At 59.1% G+C, this 17579-nt stretch overlaps 1 protein-coding gene across 1 annotated transcript; it reads right to left on the bottom strand.

Annotated features, from left to right (window-relative positions):
- Window positions 1-2378: 2378 nt before the first annotated feature.
- Window positions 2379-10190, bottom strand: MINAR1 (membrane integral NOTCH2 associated receptor 1). The gene is made up of 3 exons (XM_037053472.1): window positions 7887-10190; window positions 4080-4334; window positions 2379-2772 (listed from the first exon to the last, which is right to left on the bottom strand). The coding sequence occupies exons 1-3, from the start codon at window positions 10188-10190 to the stop codon at window positions 2575-2577; spliced, it is 2757 nt and encodes a 918-aa protein (XP_036909367.1). The 3' UTR covers window positions 2379-2574.
- Between the last annotated feature and the right edge of the window lie 7389 nt (window positions 10191-17579).

Genomic DNA, 17579 nt, shown 5'->3' with positions numbered 1-17579 from the left:
GGAGACCCCCTGGCCCTGGGTCCCTCCCTACCTGGACGCTTCCATCTGTGCCCACGATGTTGAGTTCACTTCAAAGTTGTGCGGGACTCAGAGCAAAGCCTCATTTCTCTGATTGCTTCCCCAGATGTGAAAAGGGCAGAAGGAAATGGGTCCCTTCACTTCCCTGCATGGGGTGGGGCTCACAGGCAGGCCCCGCCCCTCCGTAACCAGATGGGGGGGGGGGCCCTTAGGAACAGAGTCACCTGAGGGCAGTGGCGACTGTGGTTCGGGACCGTCCCCCAGGACTCTCTCTACCTGGCAAATGAGGGGCCCGACTGGCATTGGACAAGACCCATCTTGCCCTGGGTGAGCGTTCCTCCCCTTCCCTGCGAATCACAGAGCAAGACACTAGGACCGGCCTGCCTTCGATGTTCTGGGGGCCCCGGGGAGAGGGCGGGAGGAGGACGTGTCCCAGAGCCACGCTGGCTTGGAGGACCAGTCCCCGTGGGCAGTCACCTGGTACCCACTTTGGGGCAAATCAAACCACCTTATTTAACGTGCCCAACCCAAAACCAAGCACCAAAGGACTAAAATTCTGACCACGGACAGTAATACACACACACACACACACACACACACGTGCACACACACGCGTGCACACACACGCATCATCCTCAATGATAAATAAGGCTTGTGTTTCAGGTGCCCAGGTGAACATCCAAAGCAAACATGAGACTGAAACAGATGACATGAAGACCTCTGAAAATAAAGGTTCCCGACCCCTCGTTGGTCAGGAGCAGGAGATGACGCCCTGACCACCTCTGAGGGGGCGCAGCAGACTCAGACATAACAAGCTAAGCATTACGTGGGACATTTGGGGGTGGATGCTGGGCTCCTGTTGGTTTAAAAGCTGAGATGTTTCCCAAAGCCCCCTCTCAGGGATGTCTTACACCGTCCGGAGCGGGTATTCTCACTACCAACGTGCATTTCCACCCCTCCTTGTCCTCGGGGGAGTTGGGTAGCCGGTTTCTGCCCATCGTTCTCCTTCCCCTGTGACACGATGTTCGACTCGGATACTGAAAGGGACTCCTGTCCCGTGACGTTGAAGCACCGGTCCGTAGGTGGGAGCGGCGAGCGAATCCCCACAAAGTGACAGTGGCCTTCCCCCCCCCCCGGCACACTGAAGACACCATGCTCTCACGTTAGCTAACGGAGAAGACAGTGAACCGAAAGTAGGTACTCAGATAGACACACGGGGAGATGCATAAACCGGTAAATAGATCCTAGGATTTGGGCCGCTGACCAGAGTTCGGAACTGGGGGAGGTGCCTCTCTCCCACTGTGGACGAGCTTTCCAGTGTCTGTGAAGCCGTGGAGGTGGCCGCTCTCAGCGGCGTGCGGAAACTGTGGGTTACAGTTAGAAGGTCAGGGGTAGCCGTTCTCTCTCCTCTTCAAGGCACAAGGGCAAGTTCCTGACTCTTCGACTCAGGAGTGAGAAGCAGAGCGTCTGGTCCCCCTGGGAGACAGATGATCAAGGAATGGAGCCACTCACCGAAGCAAGAATGGGGGGCGCCCTTCGGCGTGGCTGTTATTTGCTCTGTTAAGCCCTCCCACCCCGCTGTTCGCAAGCGGTCCTCCCACCTCGTGGGGCGGGGACAGGAAGCACTCCTGGCCCCAACTCCTTGGCTTGTCAGGCAGAGAAAGGTGCACTTCATGCCACGAGTGGGCAGTCCAGCTCCTTCCTCCCGTGGGCATGAGGAAGAGGCCCCGGAGGGCTCTGTGAAGATCTGCAGTGATGTGCGTCGTGACGACAGAGGGCGAAACTGAGAAGTCAGTAGCCCTTGGTGACAGTCTGCAGAGGAGGAGCGTCCTTCGTGGGTACACACCCGGTGCCTCGCCCGCAGCGCCCTAAGAGTGTCGGGAAAACAGAACTTCTCCCTGTCTCCCCTCATCTGGCTCTCTCCCTCGGTTTCCCTCCAAAAGGTATGTACGAAATATCTTTTTTGTAACGCATTCCCCACCGGGAAACTTCCAACAAAATGGAAGAAATCTAACTGAACTTCCTGTTCTTTTTGTTTTGTTTTTCACGTGTAATTCAATTTGTATCCCTGCTAGTTCATTACATTCTTTTGGTAGGAAAAGTTATTGCACTTCTAAAAATGCATCCAAGCCCTGGCTGGTGTGGCTCCGTGGATTGAGTGCCAGCCTGCGAACCAAAGGGTCAGCAGTTCGATTCCCAGTCGGGGCGCAGGCCTGGGTTGCGGGCCAGTCCCCCAGGAGGGGGTGTGCAAGAAACACCCACGCATTGCTGTTTCTCTCCCTCTCTTTCTCCCTCCCTTCCCCTCTCTCCAAAAATAAATAAAATCTTTTTAAAAAATTAAAAAGAAATTAAAAATGCATCCGAGCATCATTCAGTCACAGCCCCCAGGCAGGCAGATCTCCGTCTGCAATGCATGCTTTCCGGGGGCCGTCACCCGCAAAGCCTCCAGGATTTCATCTCCATTCGAAGACACTAGTGCCACGCTGCCGCACGATTTTAAACTGTGGAGGAAGACGTCGGCGGCCCTGAGCCGCGTGCCACTCGGCGCCCTCGGGCTCACGATTTCATGGTGCAGATGGGCACGACGATGACCAGGATGACCGTGCACGCGGCGGCGGCGATCAGCGCCGCGATCTTGCAGACCCTGGCTCTCCGGAACTCGGCTTCTTTGCGTTTGAGTAACGAGTCGTAGCCTGGAGTGTAAATATCCTCCATCCAGTACTCTAAGTTGTTTGGATTTAGAGATTCCTGCGCCTGAAAGTGAAGAGGAGAGGTTAGAAAGGTGGTGAGTGCTTGAACCCGGGTGGGAGGCGCCCTGACAGCCGTCCCTCCCGGAGCCCCTGGGGGTGCTCTGGGGCCGTGAGATGGGTGTGCGCCCAGCACTGCCCACATCCCCGGCCTGCGGCGGGTCCCACGCAGCCCCGGTTGCACCTGCCCCTTCTTCAAGACAAACGTCATGTTTTGACCCAGCAGACCTGCGGGTCTCCTGTGTAGGAGCAAGCAGAGAGGCCAAAGACACACGAGCCTGAAGTTCAAGGGCACACAACCAGGACGGGCTGGCCCAGCGCAGGGGAAGCGGGCGATCACTGAGAAATACGCTCCGCTCACGGTCCCTGAGAATGGAGCTTGCACAGGACTATCGGGTCGCTCCTGTCAGTCCCCAGAGAAGCAAATGCACCTCGCAGATAAGCAATTCAAACCAAAGACAAAATGTTCCCGTTTCAGACACCTGTGGAGTAGCCCAGGCCGCGGCCCCAAGCCACGGTCTGCAGATGTGTGGGGCAGGGCGTCTCCACGCCAGGCACCGCGTCCCCAGAGGGAGAGCCGTCTGCAGGAGAAATACCGTGTGTGAGCTGCCTGGCCTGTGAACCCCATTCCCCATGGATGGTGCTCCTCTAGTTCCGCAAAGAAAGGCAGCGTTCTTGTGTATGGCGAGCGTTGAATACACGTCACAGAAAAGCAACAGCACCTTGCTGCTCCAAGCGAGGGCACCTAAATCCTGGAAATGCTCACAGATATCCATGTTCTTGGATTGTTCACTGCTCCCAAACATCAGCATGTAAATAATCCACCTGTCTCTCTCTCACACACATATACGCGCACGCAAAGGAAACCACCCACAGATTTCAGCTCTGTTTCATGATGTCACTAGTGGGGTAATGATGGTTCTAACCCACGCCGGTCACTCTCTGTCCGATTGTGCTCGCTCCCACCTTGCTCTGCGCCCCAGGAGACTGGCCCCCAAGGATGCGTCTGGGGCTCCCAGGCGCCCATAGCTGGGCGTCCACTGTCTGCTCACCCCAGGTGTTGCACGGAACAGTCTGGCCTGGGGATTGTGAGCAGGTGTGAGGACCTGCGCTGGGTACGGAGTCTTATAAACGTATCTCGTTAGCAAATGCAGCCCAAGTCAGCCACTGTGAGGCTTCCCGTGGCTACGTGTTCACAGATAACTAAACAGCAGCCCCTTGGTGAAACTCTGAGCTCCGAGGAAGTTCAGAATTCCAGGGCGGGGCCCGGGAGCTCCCCAGCCACCCCCCCCCCAGGGATGTCCGGAAGCTCACCTGCAGGTCCAGGGCCGTGAGCTTGCCCTTGTCACCCACGTTCCGGGGGTACTCCTCCAGGGTCCAGGAAGGCTGGCCCCGCTTCACCTCAGCCAGCTCGGTCAGCCGCATGTCCGTGTAGAGAGGGTTGTTCTTCAGGTGGGCCTTGAGGGAGGCGGGGTAGGGTTGCGGGCTGAACACCTGCTCCACCAGGAAGCCGTCCTTGGGCTGCTTGGGCAGGCGGTGCTGGGGGGGCGCGTCATGCTGCCTGTCGGCCTGTGGAGGGGCACAGAGGCCGTGGGCTCGAGGTCCCTGCCTCCAGCTTCACACCTCCAGGCCCCTGGCATCCCCGCAGCAGCATGCAGTGACCCACCAACAGACGTACACAACCCACACAGACGTGCAAGCCCACGTCTCTGTGCCAGGAACAGAAGGCCCTATCGGGGCCTCGCCCACCACTGCTCTCACCGACCCGCCTCATACGTAGGGGAAGCAGATGGGGCCCAGGACCCCCCCGTAGTCGGGAGGTGGGGTTGCAGTTTCAACCTCGGCATCTGGCTTCTGAGACTCTTTGCTTAACCATTACTACCCCCTTGCTTTTGCCAACGGGGGGTCTGGTCCCGAGGAGTAAAAGATACAGGCTTTTCTCCCCGGGAGCTGCGGAACCCACACTGCCTCTCTGGAAGGAAGAAGCCACACCAGAAAGCAGGCTGAGAGCCTCTGGTGATTTTCAGCAACCCCTGCAGGGCCGTGAAGGTCGGGGGACGCTCAGGAGGACAGTGTGGGCGCAGGTAGGGGCCCGGCACGGTGGGCCGCCACTCAGGTTCTCAGTCCCTGAGCTGCGGCCCGGGCACTCTCACAGCTGGGGGCTTCTGATACCTTCTGATTCTAACGCTGGGCCTTTGGATCTCTACAGAATGTCACTTCCTCCAGGAAGCACTCCTTGACCACCGGGACTGGGTCAGTGCCCACCTATGCAGCTCCACAGGATGTGGACAGACCCAGCGGCCAACACTGTCCTGTTGGTCTGTGTCCTCCGCTGGCCTGTGAGCTCCTGGAAGGCAGGGCGTTGTCCTGTCTGCCTTTTCACGCCATAGTCCGGCAAAACCGCTCCCCCCCGCCCCCGCCGGAGCAGAAGTGTGTGAGCGGGTGTGACCCACCCCGGGGCAGGGATGGGCATGGGCCCTCCCACTGGCACCCTGGGACCCTGCTCCAAACGCAGAGTCAGGCGGGTGACCATTGCCCAACTCCAACAAGAAAATGATGTGGCCTCTCATGTTCTCACTCCTCAACGCCCAGTATCCTCCAAGAGGCTTCACTGATGTTATTGGTTCTGCTCGTTTCCACCACCCAACACTCAGAGCTACCGCAGCTGCCAGGCCGCACCAAACTGGGGGCAGGGCAGGTGTCCCCTGCCGTGCTCAGTGCTGAGAGCGGGTCCTCTCGGTTCCCCCTCTCAGTAACCCCCCTTTCTGCGGCTGCAAAATGCAGGCTAGAGAGGGGACGAGAGCGAGCCAGGGTCCCACAGACAGCAAGTGGGACGGGCAGGGTTTCAGCCTGCCGGGGCGTCTGAGGCGGGAAGCCTGCCTTGCTGCTCCTGCTGGGAGACGCCCAGGAGCTCACTCGGCGGTCAGTGTGTGCGCGTGACAGGCTTTCCTACGTAAGTTTAAAGACGCTCCCTCAGAACAAAGAGGGCGGAGGGCGAGCGTTGAGAGGCCAGCAGTCACCCCCTCAGAGGTTTCAGGGGCTGCAGCATAAAGGAGGTTAGTGGGGCGCACAGGAGCCCGGTCAGCACGGAGAAGGGGACAAGACGTTCTTGACAGCGGGCCACGGGGGAGAAAGGCCGGGTGGGGAGTCAGGGCCTGGCCAGCAGAGGTGCTCGGCTGGGTCTGCCCGCGTGAGCGGTGTGTTTCCGAGAAAGGCAGGCAGGGCAGAGCCCAGGCTCCGGACCCAGGGGCTTCCTGTGAGGGCGGATGGACGGATGGACGTGCCCTGGGCTCCTGGAGTTGGACCCTTTTCACTGAGGTGATGAGGAGACACGGGAGGGCCATAACCGGGGGCCCCGCCCCGCCCCCTCCACAGTGGGGCTTGAGGAACACGAAGGGAAGGGAAAGGGAGGGGAGGGGTGGGGAGGGACCAGGTATCCACGTGCCCCAGGTCTCAGGCGGGGTGTGGTGAGGGCTTGGATGGTGCGGAGCATGAATGTAAATGTAGACGGAGGCAGGGAGGCAGAGAGCACCAGGAAGACAGACCCTCTGGGCCTACAGCTGAGTATGGGGAGAGTGAGACCGCCGGGGAGGTCACGGGCCTCCCTACAGTGTGGGAAGCTGACGGTGCGGTGGCCCCAGAACGGGGGCGGGGCAGGGAGCGCTGGCTTTGAAGGAACAGGAGAGCCCGTTTGGGACCTGGTGACACGTGCGCTGTCACGGGGGGAAGAGGCCCCGAGCATTGTGAGGCGTGTGACTGAAGCTCAGGTGGCAGGGGGGCTGGTCACCACCCTGGGGAGCGTCAGCCCAGGTGGCAAGAGCCACCTACTGGGAGGGAGAAGTGGGTCACAGAAGGTGACAAAGTAAAGATGACTCAGGCGGAAAATGAGCAATTTGGGGGTAGGCACGTCAACGGACCTTCCTGAAACTTCTGGCTATTTCTGGCGGGTTCACGAGGCTGTGACGCTGTACAGGGTGGAGGCACGGCTCGCTCAGTGTAGCCTGGCCTTTCTGTAGACGTGCCCAGCCGTCCGAGTGCCCGACGTGGCCGCTTTTCAACGCTGACGCCGCCACAGGGCACCCGAAACCTGGCCGGATGCTAGCAGCTCGGGACAGCAACAGGGACCAGAGGGCCAGTGGCCAGGGTACACTCTGCTTTCTCTCCACACCGCACCCTGTGCCATGGCCAGCACGGGCAGCGAAGGTTTCTTCGGGGTCAGAATATAGATCGCTCTTTAGATTCACTCCCTCCTCAAACTCTGGACCCTGAAAACGCCCCAAGAGCCCAGCTTCCCAAGCCCCTCCTGGTTGGCACCCTTGGAACTAGCCTCCTCCTGTGGTTTTGCATGTCTGCAGCCCACGCCACCTTCCCTCTGATGACCGGGGCCCCTCTGTTCTCAGGACACTCCTGGCCTGTCCTCGGGCCTTTAAAACCAGGGGAGGGACTGAGAGGGTCCACCAGACCCAGGCAGGATGCAGAGGAGCGGCCACCAGTGAGCAGGTGTGTGTGAGTACGTACACGTGTGAGTGTGTCTGTGCCCATATATGTGTGCACACGTGTGCCCTCGGGCACCGACAGGCCACAGCAGCTACACAGATGCAAAACGCAGATGCAAAACGCGTCGCGCTCAGGGAAAGGGCGGAGTGGACCGTGTGCGGGAAGAAATGACACAGGAAGGAGGACGCTGCTGTGGGCGGCACTGTCCCTGGTTGGGGGTAGAACTACGGACGACTTTCTGTCTATCTTGTTTTCTAACTGAATTCCTGTCATTCCTATACAGCAGCCGCTGACGCTTCCCCCGAGGGGCACCTCGCCTGCGCCTACTTCTTACGTCACTTCTCTCCTGTTCTTTCGGAAAGGACAGCGGGCTGTCTCCAGTGACGCGGGCCCGTCTGCCACTTCCCCTGTCCTGTGAAGACTTGGTCTCCCGCCCGGCAGCAGCCCCCAGCCCGGGCCCTCCCGGCTGACGCGAGGACCCGCCTGCCTGTGCCGCGCCCCCTGCTCCGACGGGCCCAAAGCCTCTGCCAAACCTGGAAGGGCAGCTGGCACGCGAGGGGCAACGCCCAAGACTGGGGAACGCACCGGGCTGCGCCCGGTCACGTGAGCTTCCGTGGACATTACCTCCTTCGATTTTCGATGCCAGTCCTTGCTCTCTCCAGGGCCTCTGTCCTTGATCTCCTCCTCGCCGGGGCCCGCGCGGCTGGCATACGTGATGGTGCGCCAGTCCCTGGGCGAGTTGGAGATGCTGGCGATTTTGGACTCGGTGGCACTGTTCTCTTCCGTCAGCGACCTGGAGGACGGCCTAGCGAAGAGGCTTTTCTTCAGGGCCTGGACACGCAGGCTCTCGCTGTTGCTCCCGCTGGCGTCGGAGCAGCACCAGTCGGCGCCGTTCTCCAGTTTGGGCCCGTGGGAGCCGCTGTGCGCACGGAACATCCGGGGAGAGGCGCTCTCCTCGGAGGGACCCTCGCTGGTCAAGGAGTTCAGGTCGATCGGCACGCTCACCTTCTCGGGCTGCTGCATTTTCTGATCCAACTTGTTCAGCTTGCCCAAGACGTGGGAGATTTCCTCGCGGACACCCGACAGCGACTCCAGCTTCCGTTCGATTTCGCCGATGCGGAGCACCAGTTTGCACACGCTGGTCTTCAGCTCCTCTTCCGAGTGGTGGCTATGGTCGGGCCGGCTGCCCTTTTCTCCTTTGCTGCCGGGAAGCCCACTGGCCCCTTTGGGGATGTTGCGCTCTGGCGAACTGTCACAGTCGGACTTGTGAAGCTGAGACAAGGACCCTGTGCTGTTGTAGCAGGATGATTGTATCACTCCCGTCGAGCCACTGATGCTCATGTCATCGAGGAATCGGAAAATGTCGCTGATGTCGTCGCTGACGATCTCGGAGTCGTCGTCCGACTGCTTCCTGGTGTGCCTGTCCCCATACCGGCAGTGCCCCGAGGCACCCAGGTCTTTGCATTTCTTGGGCTCCGGCAGGTGCTGCTCGGTCTGGGTGCCCACGCTGCTGGTGTCCGAGCTGAGCTGCCCACTGGTGCAGCTGATACTCTTGTCCTTGAACTTTTTCACTGGTTCATGCTTCTCCAGGTCAAGGGCGGACGGGATCTCCTTCGATTTCAGCCCGCTGGGTTTCGCCGTGTAGCCGATGGGGAGCATGGGCTGTTGTTGCTCCTTTGGCGTGAGGTAAGCCGGCCGCTGGTCCGGGACCGGGAAGCTGGGCGACTGGCCGCCGGCATTTGGATAGCGCAGCTTCTCCTCGGAAGGGTTTCGATGGAAAAAGGACCGTTCAAAGTCAGGGACCTCTTCCGTGTTCAGGCTCCAGCTTTTGGCTGGCCAGGGGGTCTGCTTGCCGGGCCTCCCCAGGCAGCGCCTGGCTTCCGGGGTCCCCATCACAGGGGTGGGTCCGAAATACGTGGAGGCCTGAAGGTCATCTAAGCTTTCGTGCTTCGCCCGCCTCTTGTCAGGGACAGGAGAATACGCGGGGTTCAGGTACTGGCTGTTGTAGGGCATTTCAAAGCTGTGGTTCAAGAAGGGTGTCTTGTGGGGCTCCTTGCGGCTCGGGGGCTCCCCGTGCTCCCCCTCTGCCTTGTTAGCGGGGCCAACCAAACTGGGAGACACGGTCATCAGGTTGTGAAAATCCTCTTTGAAGATGTTCCTCTTCTGGACGCAGGACGGGACCACAAAGGGCTGGTCGTGGGCGAGGAAGGCCTCCTTGATGCTCCGGGTGATGGGCAGCGAGTCCTGGTCCGAGACGGGCTCGTTCTCGATGTTCATAGGGAAGTAGGTCCTCTGCATCTCGCAGGGCTGAGGGCTGGCAACCGAGTACGGGGCCAGGGCCTGCAGCCTGTCCAGCGAGGCGGCGCGGGCCTTGGCCTCTTTGCTGACACCCAGCAAGAAGTTGGGTTCAGAGGCGGGCACAAACTGCGGACAGTCCTTGCAGTCCACCTTCCGGCACTTGGACGGCTGCCTGGTGGGGTAGCCCTGGCTGAAAGGTCTGCCGTCCAGCTCGCAGTTCAGGGGCTCGCACTCGGCCGCCTGGCAGATCTCCGCGTCCGGCCTGCAGGACTCGAAGGACGCCTCCTTCTTGCGTGCCTTCTGCCGGCCCATGGGCAGCTTCTCCTTGGCGGCACCCCCATTCATCTGGATGAGGTTGAAAATGGTCACGATGTCCGCGGCCACCATGATTTTCTTGGACTGCTGGTTGTTCACGGTGCATTTCATCTTGTCTTTGAATAACGTGGCTGGAAAACTGGGGTCGAGGCAGGCCGTGTAGAAGAGCACGCTCCTCAGTTTGGCCAGCTGCGGCAGGTCGAAGCGGGCGCACAGGGACTTGCACAGGTCCTGGTAGGACACGGAGCTTTGCTTGCTGTCCAGCTCCTCCAGGATCTTCACCAGGAAGAGGGAGGTTTCCTGACCGGCCTCCATGACTTAGAGTTCGCACAGGCTCGCCGACTCCGAGTCAGTTCTACAGAGAGGGCATCGAAAAAGAGGGAGGGGGAGAGGATTAGAAGAAACACCAGTGGGAGGTCCTGGCTGGTGTGGCTCAGTGGATCAAGTGTGGGTCTGCGAACCAAAGCATGGCTGGTTCGATTCCCAGTCAGGGCACATGCCTGGGGTGCGGGCCAGGTCCCCAGTAGGGGGCGCACAAGAGGCAACCACACATTGATGTTTCACTCTCCCTCTTTCTCCCTCCCTTCCCCCTCTCCAAAAATAAATAAATAAAGTCTTGAAAAGAAAAGAAAAGAAACACTGCTGGGGTTTTAAGTCAAGCTTGCTGTGTACCACATGAAGAAATACAAGGACAAACGTTTCAATGACTAAAAATGTATTAAGAGCTTTAAGAGTATTTGTAACACGTGAGCTTGTAACTCCCTCCCCAGGAATCCACCTTACAGATGTGGTCAGTGACAATGATTTATGCATGAAGATGTTTACTGCGATGGTATTTACAAGAGAAAAAATAAAACAGCCCAAAGGTCCCACAAATAAGGGAATGCAAAGATGAAGCTCTCGGTGACATACGTGACTTCTTATAAACGTTAAAATTCCTCGAGTGGACGTCCTTTCCAGGGGCTGCCATTTGTCCATAAAAAGGAACAAACCACTACAACAGGCAGCGACGTGGGTCCCCGGTGGATTGTGCTGGCGGGAAAGAGGCCTGGGCCACAGGGCCACGTGCCGTACAATTCCGCGGCAGCGACAGTGTGGGAAAGATGTGTCCCGGGGCGAGGGGCTGACTGCGGAGGGACGCAGAGGGACCTTCCAGGAAGATGGAACTGTGATGCTGGGGTGGTGCTGTGGCCGCCCGCATTTGTCGAAACTCAGGGAACTGCATGCCACATGGGTGAATTGTACTGTGTGTAAATGAGACCTCCATTCAGGAATTACACAGGGAGGACTCCTTCTGAGAATGACTGGCTACGCTATGGCATGGGAAAAAAATAGTAAAATAAATCTGTATACGTAGGACGATCTTACTGCTATATTCCTGGAAATGGAAAGGAAAGGAAACAATGTCTGCCAAGATGTGAACGCTGGTTACATTTGGATTGTAAATACGGATTTTTTTTCTGAATCAGGAACCTGGTCTTCAAGATTGTATGATGCAAATTTTCAAACACCTAGCAAAAGGGGACGAATTTTGTCCTAAGCACTCAGGTAGCCACCGTCTGGGATTGCACCACGAATATTTTTCCCTGTTTGCTTTATCGCACATCTGCCGCTCCTCTGTCCAGCCATCTTTCTGCCTTAGCGCACGTCAGTGTAAACTGCAGGCATGTATACGCTTCCCCTAAATATTTCATTGTGGAGACCGCGGACTTGACTTCAGTAATTGTTCACAGTTTTCCACTTAACGTAAGGCTTATGCACAGTGACATGTGGGAATCTTGAGTGGGCATTAGCTGGAATTTTGACCAGTGGGCTATAACCAAAACCATATAATGGTCTGGGATATTCCGGTTGCCCCAGCAACTTCCCTCGTGCCTCTTCCCCTTCAACCACCATTCTTATTTTTGACAGGTAACTTTTATTTTTTCTTTATCATTTCCCATTTTTTCCTGGAACTCCTGCCATGGATACGAGTTACTTTGTAATCAGCAAACGATAATTCATCTTACTTCGGAATGGGAAGACGAAGCTGCGTTCATGAATCTTGGATGGAAAACCTAAAAATGCCAAACCCGACGTTTGACAGAATCTCACGGGAGAAAGCGAAGCTCCTCGTTGACTGACAGGGACCCAGGTTCTGAGAGTTACGAGGAAGCATCACATGACACAGGGGTTTCCCTTCCCTGGTTGCACCCTGCTTAGAACAGGCGTCTTGGACAGTTGACTCCGTCCGCACGCGTCCTGTCTATTTTCTACGGGAACAGTAGCTTTCCCTCGGGTTGAATTCCGGCTGCTCTGGGCTGCGGTGCTCCCTCCCTCCGGGGCTGCTGTGCCCACGGGCGTGCGCCCTCCCGAGAATGGCTGCAGCAAAGTGCGGAGACCAACGTTTGGGTTTGCTTGTGCAGAAAAGACAGCGAAACCCGGAGAGGATCTGTACCAGCCCAGAACAAGTCACCGGGGCCCACTTCACCAGCACGGCCCTCCGGGTGCTGCCCCTGCCCTGCCCCCGCCCGATGAGAGCATTCTGGGGCCAGGCGGTTCTAGTGTGTCAGGGGTGGGGACAGCCTGACACACCTGCCCCACAGGTAAATAAACGGGCGAAGGCATCAGAGCGGAGGATGAATGAAAGCAGCTTCGGCCCATGCATCTCGCAGGTCAGGATTTCGGTGGCACCAAGTGCTTTCCCCGCGGTCTTTTTGGATGCTCACCTGTGCGGCCTCTTGCGCACGCGCTGTAGCCCTCTGGCAGATAAGGACACGGGCCTGCAGGATGGAAGACCGCGACTGGGAGCCCCCGAGAATCAGAGCCAGGGCTTCCAGAGAACCCGGGACCGCTTCTTCCCTGCGAGGCCTTCTCAGTTTTTTTTTTTAATTCTTGTTCGCAAGGCTCAAAAATGATTCATCCCGGGTTAGAAGAGAACTCGGAAAGTCAAGACCCAGGGCCTCGCTTTTCCCTGCAGCAGGTCCAGCGGGAGTCAGCAGGGGGCTCTGCTCCACTTCGCCTTTGCCCAGGAGGGGAGAACAGCGCCCCCACCCGGAGGGATGCTGTACGGAGGCAACGAAGGGCGTGGTGGTGTACCTGCTAGGCCTGGAGCTCCCACACACATTTCTCTGGCCCGAAAAAGCACGCGGGCACACTCGTTTCCACTGAGCGGAAAAAGGCATCCCACCCACGTCCCAAGGGAGGGGCAGAATCTTTAGGGACCGAGGGAATAACGACCGCACTCATGTTCCTCATTTACAACTTCAGTGTCCAAGTGTGCTGGGCCCTGGCAGCAGAGCAACGCAGAACCGGGGTCCCTGCCCCCTGAGACCCTCGCTGCCTCGGATCCAGGCTATCCTCGCCCTGCTTTCTCTCATCCATTCGGCGAGCATCCACTCAGCACCTGCTGATGCCCCAGGCCCTGCTCGAGATTCAGGGGGTCTTCAGGCTGCAGAGACTGGGGTCCTCCAGGGGCTCAGGTTGCAGGGTCTAGCTAGCTGTCCCGGGGGACCAGATGCGAGGGATGGGTCTGTGACACACTGTGACACGGAACTAGATGACCGCCATGGGGGGTCATGGCGGTGGTCATCTAGTGGGTAGCAAAAGTAGGTAAAATCACCAACCTTCATTACCCAAAGGATAAATCACAAGGAGGGATACAGAGTAATAACAGCAACAGTAAGACAAGTAATGCCGATAAATAAATAATCAGACAAGAGCAAAGTGGATCACACACAGCTCTGAGCCTGCTCTTGCCAGCCCCTGTATTCTCACTTCAGACGCCGAGCGGGAGTGTGCCAGATTGTACAGAGACGCCTCTCGAGCGACTGCCAAACCGTGACCTGGGGGGCCGTTAGGGGTTCCGACAGGGGGCTTTCAAAGTCACACCGGGAGTGGACATAGCCCTCCCCTGCTCGCCGGTGGGTTTCTGATGCTTCATCGTCATAGCAGATGTAATCTAAAAGGTTCGACTGTTCAAAGAGGTGGGCGGGTGTGAGGGGGGAATGAACGATCCACTCTGATGCTCCCTCAGGTTACACAGATGATGATACACCAGCAGTAAAGTTAGCAACTTCCCAAGACCAAGACGTCACGAGTGAGAAGCGCGCCCGAGGCTGGCCGCCAGCCGCCTCTGCCTGTCTCTGAAGTCCATACCCCTCTTCCCTGCTTGTTGTTCTTGCACTGACACCCAGCCTGCAAGGAAGCTCCACAAACTGAGATGCCCATGTCAGTGGGAAGAGGTAAGTAATGGCGGGGGGGGGGGGCGTTGAGCAGCCCAGTCACCGAGGAACTTGGAGACCACGTGTCACCACGTGGCTGGAGCAGAGAGCAGGGCCTGCCCCCTCCCTTCTCCTGGTGGTCGCATCCCTGCCCAGCAGACACAAAGCCTCGCTGGATTCTGCTTCCCGCGTGCACCAGGATTCGAGAAAGAGCTCGTTCTGGGGATGAATCCCGAGGGAGATAACCCCCGGAGCAGCGCCGCGTGCTGTGGGTCACGGGAGGCAGGCGTCTCAGCCCCACGGGGACACGCATGTTTCCGAGGGAGCAGCAAAGAGTTGATAAATACAAAGGCTTTTCGAAGCTGCAAGTCACATCGATGTCACCTCTAGCCCGAGCCAGGAAGAAAATGGCATTACATATGTAAGACTCAAAAAGGACTCCCACCGACAAAGAAACCTTTGTCTGTCTTCCAAGTGTTAAAGTGCCACGGAACACTCCCTCACCAAACTCATCAGAAATGCAAATAAACGGGTGTATTCTTCCCCCAGCAACTGACATTTATCATCTCACGGTCCCAGATCGATAGAAATCAGACACACACACACACACACACACACAAAACAAGCGCCCGACTTTGTTTACCAGGCATTAAGGTTTTCTCTCCAGCCTCCCACAAGCTAACAGAATCTCTGAATCTGCTCTTTCTGCGGAATCCCCTCTCGCTCCCTCTCCTGCTCCACCTTCCTCCGATAAACAAGAAGAAAGCTCATTAAAGGGGGCTGGACAGCTGCCCCTAGGAGCAGGCTACTCTCCGTGGCCCCCTTCCCTTCTTTCAGCAGGCCCCAAAATACTGCCACCAGACTCTGCTCGAGCTGGTGGCGCCGAGCGGAGCCCATTGTAAAAGACACGGGTATCCACAGCAGTCTGCCGGCTTCTCTGCCTGCAGGGCGGGCTCCGTGGTGCTGGCGGGTCACAAACATGGGAAGGAGGGAGGGGCCTCTACCCACCGTCTCCATCCGGGAGAGGGGGCATGGGCAGCAGCTTGTGTGCGGGAGGAAGGGGTGCAATCGCTGGCCACATCTGCCGCCGCCAGACTCCCCCCCACCCCGCTCCCCCGCCGGCAGCTGTCCATGGCACACACAGAATCATGGCAGGGCCTGGCGGCGGAGCCCCCACTGCCCGGGGACACCGCCCATCCTCAAGCCAAATGGTCTGAAGCCTTCCCTAGATGTGTCTGAATCCCCATCTGAAAGAGCGCCTGAGCGAACCAGCACCTTCCCCACCGTGGACTCACGGTTTCACACCTCTACGGTCTTCCAGCAGGACAGGCAAGTGATCGCTGGGGCTGGATTTGGCAGCCTCAGGGAGGCCGGCTCACAGCGGGGCGGGGAGGGGGACGCTTCCTGTGCCCGAGCGAGACGGCCTGCGGGTGCACACCTGGCGGCCAGGCCGTGCCTCTGTGTTTTCCTGGGGGTGAAGTTGCAGGTCCCACCTCCTCAGTGAGAGCCACGCTCCCATTCCACGTCGACGCCGCTGGAAGTCTCGCCTGGAGAACCGGATGCACTGGTGGTCTATCTTGGGGTTGTCCCGCGCTCTTTGCGCTGATGTGCCAGGCTTTTTACACACCCCGCTGGTATATTTAACGCTCAAAATACGGTCTTCTAGAAGCGAATTTGCAGCCATGAAAACTTGTCCCAAACTGCATGGTCCTTTTCCGTGGTTTCCCTTCTCTCATCCCTTCTCTGACAGCCAGGTTGGCTCACGCCCGCTACACCACACACCCACTCCCTCTCCACCACCGCCCAGAGCGCAGCAGAAAGGGCCCTGTGGCCCACACCGTTCCGGAGTCCTGGGGGTTAGGTGGACTCACACCGGCGCGCCACCACCGGTGCCCACACTGCGCACGGACACGCGCTCGAGTGCGCTCCCATCCCCGCCCGCCCCGGCTCTCCGAAGTTACCTCCGAGGCTCCCGGAGCGGGGTCCCTGGGGGTCTCCCGATCTTCTCTGGCCGAGGTCCACACGGCCTCGAATGCCGCGCCTCCGCAAGGCTCCGGAGCCCACTGGTCCCCGCCTCCCGGTCAGCGGGTTCTGTGCTGGAGGTGCTTCCCGGGGCTGGGGAGGATGCAGCTCTGGCCCCGAGTCGGGGTTCTGCTCTCACCTGCGTGGCGCCCCGCTGACTGCGGCCGGGGCAGGAGCTGGTGCACGGCGGCCAGAGCAGGCACGTGGGCTCCTCCGGGGCAGGGGGCAACCAGCAGAGGCTCGCATGGCGCCGGGGCTCGCGGCGGCCCCGGGACGTGGCCTCAGCGCCCGGGGAGCCTCAGCCTTGGGCGTTGTGTCTCGGCCTGTGCCGCCGCGTCACGGTCTTGGGGGCAGTGAGCAGCGAGTGCCGGGGAAGCGGCGGCACAGAGCCGGGCTCGGCCTCCCCATCGTCGCCTGCCAGGGGCGCGCAGGCTGGCAGGGCGCACGGACAGTGACTGCGCGCGCCCTGGGGATGGAGGGGCGGGCCCCGGGAGGGGCGCGGCGGACGCCCCAAGAGGTTACCCTGATGGAGGTTGCAGCCTGGAGAGCGCGCGCGGGGCGCCGCCAGAGCACAGCTCGGGGAAGGCCACGTCCCCGCGGTCCCGGATCGCGGTTGCAGCGCTGGGGGGCAGAGCCAGCGGAGGCTGCGCGCTGGAGGGAGCGGCGGCCGGAGCCGCCAGCAGGGTTCGCGTCTCCCCGCTCCCTGTGTTGAAGGTGACTGCGGCCCCCAGTGGCCAAGTAGGGGCGCGCGGTGCCTTCACTTCTCTTCCCTGGATTGCGCGGGGCTCTTTCTTCCTGGCCTCTGATTCCGCCGCCCTTTTCAAGGCCGGGGCAAGGTGATCACTTCGTTCATAGATTTTCCCTCCTGGCTGGTCTCTGCTTAAATGGTACCCAGGTCGGAGAGACTGGCGGTCACGTGACCACCCCTTCCTCAAACACACACAATTGCAGTCACACCCAGGATCGACGGAACTTGGGTGGATTTCCGAAAGTCAGGCTGAATACATCATCGGAACCGGAGGCCCTGTGCTCCGCCGTGGGCCGAAACGCAGTGGCAGCCTGCAGTGCCACAGACTCCACAGACCCTGTCCCCGCTGCCAGGGAGGCCCCTACGGATGACACCACCGGTCCCTTTGTTAGGAATGATGCTTTTTCACACCCATGGGATATCTCATTTCAGGGAAAAACATCCCCCAGGGAGAGGAGCCTACCTCCCCGACACCCATCCCCACCCCCGGCTGGGTTTCCGGGAGCACAGCCCAGATGCCAGCCCAGGTGGCCGTGGCGGCCTTGGCGGCCTTGGCTACCTGTAGTGTGAGTATGGCCCCAGGGAGGCACGAGATCTCCTCCCGGCGCCGCCCCCCTCCACGTACACTGCCCAGATGTGGCTGGCAAAACCTCTAAAAGTGGACCTGCTAATAAATGGATACTTTAAATACTGCCTGACCAGGGTGACGTGTTGACAACTTGATGTTCCCAG

This window comes from Sturnira hondurensis, unplaced genomic scaffold (genome assembly GCF_014824575.4).
Source record: "Sturnira hondurensis isolate 20B ecotype Veracruz unplaced genomic scaffold, ASM1482457v3 Scaffold0007865, whole genome shotgun sequence".
Lineage (NCBI taxonomy): Eukaryota > Metazoa > Chordata > Mammalia > Chiroptera > Phyllostomidae > Sturnira > Sturnira hondurensis.
This window is presented reverse-complemented; position numbering and strand designations above follow the sequence as displayed.